Below are 6976 nucleotides of genomic sequence, written 5' to 3' on the forward strand. Positions count from 1 at the left end.
TGGCCTGAGGCTCCAGCTGCCAGAAAGGGCTTTCTAGACATGAGGACAGCTCACTCTGATACAGCCCCATCCTGGCTATGCCCCCCATGTGTCCCAGCATGAGGGTCCCTGGGCGCCCTGGGCTGCTGAGGCAGGGACAGGCCTGCCAGGGTAACAAGGCCCAGTGCCTATCAGAGTGCCATTCCAGAGAGTCATTAAACAATACACATCCCAGTGCAGCCACACGTGCCAGGCACAGGACAGGGAGAAGGAGTGCAGGATGAGGGGGCCAGTGCTGGCTTGTGCAAAGAGGGGACCTGGTAGCCAAAGGGCCCTCATTCCTCAGAGCCCTAGGAGCATTCCCCCTGCACCCTGCTGTGGGCATTCCTGCCCTGGGCTACCCAGGGTCCTTCAAGGTGGGTGAGGCTCAGAGGAGAGCATCTGGCCCCCCAAGACAGGAGGACAAGGGGCTCTCTCCCCATAGCAAGAGTCATGCCCGAGCTTCCACCAAGCGAGCTCTGACAGGCTCCTGACAAAGTTTGGGGTTTCATCTCTTTTTGGGTAAATAAATCCACTTTTAATAAAGCCCTGAGCTTTTAATACAAGTGCAGCCAGGAAGACTGGAAATGTTATGAGAAGGAATTAACAGGGAGGAATGGGGGCTCTTCGGAACTCACGGCTCTTGTTGCAGAGTTTCAGTGATTATCTTTTCAATATGCTGAAACTTATTTCAAAGACGAGGGTATGGGGTAGTGCCGCCTGACCTGGCCCAGAGCCGGGCCCGCCAGTGAGGGCACTCTGCCTGCGGTGGTTCTCCAGGGGGCGACCCCCGCCGGCTGGGCTATGTGCCAGGGCGCAGCCAGGAGAGCAGGTGGGCAGGCCCAGGTCCGGCTGGAGGGCTGGAGACAGGGCCCAGCCTGCCTCGGGCTTCTTCCCTTCATGGGAACCTACATCATGGGGAGTAGGAGGCCTTCTTGGAAATGAGGCTCTCCCTAGAGAGGCTAACGGTGCACAGGCCCGCAGGGTCCCTACTCCTTGTGATAGGAAAAGGAGTACAGCAAGGTGGTTAAGGGTTGCCCGACTGCCTGCATTTGATCCTTTTAACCTCTCGCTGCCTTGCTTTCCCCACCTATAAAATGGGCATAATAACAGTGCCCACTCCCCAGCAGTTGATATATGTAAAGCACTCAGAAGAGCACTTGGCACAGAGCAAATGCTGTAAAAGTGACTGCCTCTTCCCAGACAGTGCACATACATGTGATGTTTCCAAACAATTTCAGCCAACTCAGACCCCCCAACACCCCAGATCATAATCTCCAGATTTGTAATCTCCACCCTAGAGGTAAGGAGCTTTCTGTGCATTACAAGAACCTCTAACAGCCTACTGGGAAGAGCTAGCATTAGTTGAGCACCTGCTATGTGCCAAGAACTGTGCTGGGCACCCAACACAGGTTCTCTCTCTCCCTTTTTCCTACAGTAGGGCTATATATACGCCCTCCCACAACCCCTCAGTAGAGGTAAATATGAGGAAACTGCGGCTCAGAGGGTCAAGGGATTTGCATAAGGTCAGTGAGTGGGTGGGGTAGGGATGGTTGGGGAGTGAAGGGCTTTGTTGGGGGTGGCCTGGGTGGGCCCCATTGCCCTCTGTGCCCAGCGCATGTGCCAAGGCAGCCCCAGCCCATGAGGCCTGGGTACCGGTAGAGAAGTGGGAGCATAGTCCAGAGAGGCTGGGACTTCTCTAGAAGGGACCATGTCTCTCCCCTTTGCGGCGTGTCCCCTTCCAAAGTAACCCTCACTGGGAGAGCAGCTGGAGTGGGGGCCTGACTGGGCTGTACCTGGCCTCAGGGGTCCATGGTCCACCTCCTTCCCCACCAGCTCGGCTGGGACCCCCTCCTCCACTTCATGATGGGATTAAGGACTTTGAAGGTGGACATGCCTTTTGCTTCGGGAGTGGGAGGCACGCCTGTGCGGGGAGGAGGCTGGTGGGGGGTGAAGGGGACTTCCGACGAGAGCTGCCACAGCAGATTCTGAGGCAGAAAATCCTATTTCTCAGTCCTTAATTCCAGTCAATTCCAGTCAAAGGGCTGATAGGCATCGGCTGGCAGTAATTTGTGCAGTTTATCCGCTCTTTTCACCTTCTATCAGTCCTTCACTGACGGGCAGGCCGACATGCTACTGCTCGAGTGAGGAAATTAAAATCTGATGCAATAATCCCAAATAAGAAGGATTTTATTAGGTAATATATACACTTTAGATGAGGCATGCTAGCATGATACACTGATAGAGGGAGGCAACATGCTGGGAGCTGCAGATAAAGAGGGGGACTGGGTGAGAGTGGGGAAGGGTCTCAATGGGGGCCCTGGGGCAGCGAAGGCAAGGCCAGGAATAGGGGACACCTGGGTTCTCTGGCTTGGGAGGCTGCACAGGCCACAGTGCATCTTAGCCCTGGCCTGGCCTGGGCATTAGTGCATTAAATCCGGATTCCACACTGTAAAGGGACATGGAGGGCCCAGATCAGGGCATGGAAACTGATTCGAAGCCTGGAAAAATCAGGCTTGGAATGTATGGGAATCAGTGTGTAGGAGAAAAGCTGGCAAGAGTCAGGGGAACTGGAGAACTCCTTTCAAGCATGGAAATGGGAGGAAGGGCAGAGGTATGAGGACACGGAGGATGATTCTGTAGGTGCTGGGTAGGGGAGCCAGGCCAGCAGCTGGGAGAGGCTGAAACCCCCACTCACTGCCTGGCCTGGCTTCCCCAGCCCGGTCATGACCCAAGCGGTGGGGCTCAGACCTGCCCCTCCCAGATTGGGGGCCAGCAGTCTCCAGGGACTGGCCTTAGTGCCCTCACAGGGGCAGAGGGACAATGCAGGCAAGGCAAAGAGACGTCAAGATCCCTGCACCCGAGAGAGAGAATCAGATGCCATGAAACTGAGCATAAGGAAGGAGAGCAGGAGCAAAGGCAGGTGAGAATCCAGCTTGCTCAAGTGCAGGAGCCGCTCTAACAGGAGTCCAAGGAACCATCTGGAGAGGGGAGGGTGTGGCTTAGCACAGGGCCCTGCATGCAGTAGGGGCCTAATAAGTGACTGATGGATGAGTAAAAGGATGAAGTGTAGAATGAATGAATGGACAGACTCAGAAATCTGCAGATGTGACACAAAACATGTAATAGTTTAATTTAGTGCTGCTCTGCTAGATACAGGGATGCTAGAGAATGTCTTGTCAGCTGGAGGGTCTCAGAGGACACTCATGTGGAGAACACCCCTCTTGCCAACTATTGCCACTCTGAGATGAAGCTGAAGCCAGGAGCCCCAACCCAATCGGACCGCTCTGACTGACTGACCAAGCCACTGACCACTGGTTTAATGTCTGCTAATTGCCAGCACTTGCTGGGTGCTTTATACGCATTACATCCAATCCTCAAAGCCCTGAAGTAGGGAGGCACTGCAGTGGACACTATCAGCCCCACTTTCCCAGTCAGGAAGTGGTCAGGAGGTTGTGTAATCTGGCCAGGGCAAGTGAATGGTGGTGCAAGGACTTCTCTGAGATCCTCTGCTCTGAGGCCACCATATCCCGCATGTCAATCAAGTTGGCTTTGGGCATCTCTGCACTCAGCCTGGGGTACAATGCCCCAAGACCCAAAGGAAGCCTTAGTTGAGCACCCCAAAGGAAGCCTGGCAGGAGGTCCCAGAGACTCAGGTATCTTGATTGCCAGGGGCTCAAAAGTGACATACACAGGTGAACATTACAGGTGAAACTACACATAACTAAGTGGTAAATTATGCAGCATACCGGCAGTCAATTCTACCAGGGTTGTAGGAGAGGGGCTGTCATCTCTGGAACTGGTGGGGAAGAAGCCAGGAGAAAAATCCTAAGGTGGGGAGGGAGCTGGGAACTAATGTGTGGATGGACTTTGGGTTGGCACGGGGGGTGAAGAGGATGGCAGGATGGTGAGAGTGCTGGTCTGCCCAGGGCATTTGTTCGCTTATTCATTCATCCATTCCACAAACTCTTCCCGAGCACCTGTATGTGCTGTGCCCACAGCAGTCCCTGCTGAGCTAGGCTTCCAGTGCAGCAGGGAAGCTGGGCTTGAGCAACTTGTTCGAGAGCTGAGCATCCAGGAGGCGTCTGGGCTGGGGGGAAGATTGTGGGCCCTGCCTCGCCTGGAAATAGCACACCAGTCTGACCTGATGCTGAGAACATGCTGGCTTGGCAAAGGAGGAGTGGGGGCAGAGACAAGAGGGTCTGGGAAGTCATGGGAGATGAAGTGAGCTGGGCTGAGCAAGGATAGTCTTCAGTCTCAAAAGCTGGGGCTCCTGCTGTCCACAGAATGCCAAGAAAGAGGAAGCTGGGGTGGGGGCACTGAGGTGTCCCTCTGCTCCCAAAGAAGCTTCAAACACCCGCAGTAGCATGCTGAAAAACACCATGCTTGTTAGATCCCCCGGTCCACAGCTGGTCCCAAGAAGGAAGTGGCCAGTGCTAGCCCCACATATCTGGAGACAGGAGCTTAGTACTTTGGCTAAGTGGCCAAATCAAGATGCCAATGGTCAGGACGGCCATCGTCTCCAAACTGTGGGTCAGGCCTCTCTGGCCTGTGGTGGCCTAGGAGCATGGTCTGCATCCCAGCTAAGGGAAGGCTGCCTGTCACTCATGCTGGATTCTGTGAGCCTGTGCAGATGTGCAGTGGGGCCCTGAATGCCCAGCAGCCTCAGGTGGCTGCCCCACTTTGCCTTCATAGCTGTGTGTCCTTCCTCTAAGCACACTAAGTTCCCTCAAAGAAAGGGCACATTTTTCTTTCCACAAACGCTGTTGCCTAAACTGCATGTTTGGGGGTTGTGTTTGCCCAGAGGAGCACCTTTTTCTAATTTATTAGCCCAGAGGGAGTGTTTCATGCTAGTTTGCCCCAAAGCACAGATGGTCGCCAGACAAGGATGCCCATCATTGCCTGCCTGGCCCACGGCTAAGCAAAGCTGCCCCACCACAGCCCCTGCGGAGTGGGCAGTGGCATGTTTTGTTGTCTAAGATGCCCAATCATAGCTGATTGGCCAGGGGTGGACACATGGCCCAAGGGCAGGCAGCAGGCTGGCTGCAACCTACTACCTTGTGTCATGGCACAAAATCAGGAGCCTATCTTGAAAACCTGAACTTGAGAAACCCAAAGGCTGAGCAGTTGGTGGGGGCAGCTGGAGCTGTGACTCTCAGGGAATAGCCAGGGCCTAAGAGGGCCCTTGGAGTGGAGGGCAAGCTGCTGGCACCTTGGGCAGTGTTGGGTGGTTGACAGAGGCAGATTGACCAGTGGGACACATGGCTGAACCACACTGAGGTTTTTTTGAGCCTGTCTGAGTCCAAACCCACTCTCCAGCCCAGGCTAGATTTTCCATGGGCATCCCCGTCACTCCACGCCAATCTTTCTGAACTGCTCCCCTTTATTTACCCAGCAAGTCTTTGCCGTTTGCCACTTGGAGCCCTCTGGGGATGAAGTGAGAGGGTGAGGTGACGGAATGTGCTGTGAAGAGGGGTTGGGGTTTTCACTGTGCTAGGCCACCTACCATGCCATGCAGAGAGACTGGGGGGTAGGAAACACCAAGGAGGAGCCCATCCCACCACCAGGGCCCCCTCCCCAACAGAAGCTTTGAGGGAAGTCCCACAGGGCCCATGAGGCTCTTACCGGAGGAGAATGCTCATAGATGTTGGTGCTGTAAGGCAGGTTGATGAAGATGGGGTCCGTGTCCTGTCAATCATAGCTGATTGGCCAGGGGTGGACACATGGCCCAAGGGCAGGCAGCAGGCTGGCTACAACCTACTACCTTGTGTCATGGCACAAAATCAGGAGCCTCTCTTGAAAACCTGAACTCGAGAAACCCAAAGGCTGAGCAGTTGGTGGGGGCAGCTGGAGCTGTGACTCTCAGGGAATAGCCAGGGCCTAAGAGGGCTCTTGGAGCAGAGGGCAAGTTGCTGGCACCTTGGGCAGTGTTGGCTGGCTGAGAGAAGCAGATTGACCAGTGGGGCACACGGTTGAACCACAGTGAGGTTTTTTTGAGCCTGTCTGAGTCCAAACCCACTCTCCAGCCCAGGTTAGATTTTCCATGGGCATCCCCGTCACTCCACGCCAATCTTTCTGAACTGCTCTCCTTTACTTGCCCAGCAAGTCTTTGCTGTTTGCCACTTGGAGCCCTCTGGGGATGAAGTGAGAGGGTGAGGTGATGGAATTTGCTGTGAAGAGGGGTTGGGGTTTTCACTGTGCTAGGCCACCTACCATGCCATTCAGAGAGACTGGGGGGTAGGAAACACCAAGGAGGAGCCCATCCCACCACCAGGGCCCCCTCCCCAACAGAAGCTTTGAGGGAAGTCCCACAGGGCCCATGAGGCTCTTACCGGAGGAGAATGCTCATAGATGTTGGTGCTGTAAGGCAGGTTGATGAAGATGGGGTCCGTGTCCTGGACGTCTGTGATGATGATGGCCAAGTTGGCCAGGGTGGACAGAGGCCTGGTCTTGTCTTGATCCTTAGAGAGCAAATGGTACACAGCCTTAGGTTAAATGATGGGTGGACACACACATACACACACAGAGACATATGACATGTGACACACACGTACACACACACATTCACGTGTGCTCCTGCACTCCTGCAGGGAAGGGCTTAGTAAGAGGAAGCTCAGGAATTCTAAGAACCTACAGTGACTTCTGAGCTATGCTGGGAAACATAAACAGGGTCCCCAAGGCCCAGAGGGAGGTGGTTTATCCAATGCCACAAACAGGGCTGGGTTAGCACTGGCTCTCCTGACCCCAGACCGACCCACTATGCTGATGTCTGGTGGCTGGGATGACTGTCACAGGGTAGAGATGGTGCTGTCCTTAGCTTCTTTGCTGTGTTCATCGAGGGGCCCATTTCCTACCCCCATTCATCCCAGGGCAGCAGGGAGCTGACCAGGGTAGGGACTCCTTAGGAGAAAGGCCCTTTGGCCAAAGAAGGGTGTTACTTTGGGACCCCCATCCCTGC

At 54.8% G+C, this 6976-nt stretch overlaps 1 protein-coding gene across 1 annotated transcript in view; it reads right to left on the minus strand.

Annotated features, from left to right (window-relative positions):
- The window catches only part of LOC103582886 (protocadherin-8-like), a gene marked incomplete at its 5' end in the record, with an annotated part of 7406 nt that extends 927 nt beyond the window's left edge, over positions 1 to 6479 (minus strand). The window contains 2 exons of the mRNA XM_008564356.1: positions 5644 to 5706; positions 6351 to 6479. Coding sequence (XP_008562578.1) covers positions 5644 to 5706; positions 6351 to 6479 — 192 coding nt within the window. The remainder of the gene's footprint in view (positions 1 to 5643; positions 5707 to 6350) is intronic.
- Positions 6480 to 6976: the final 497 nt, after the last annotated feature.

This window comes from Galeopterus variegatus, unplaced genomic scaffold (assembly GCF_000696425.1).
Source record: "Galeopterus variegatus unplaced genomic scaffold, G_variegatus-3.0.2 Scaffold18366, whole genome shotgun sequence".
NCBI lineage: Eukaryota > Metazoa > Chordata > Mammalia > Dermoptera > Cynocephalidae > Galeopterus > Galeopterus variegatus.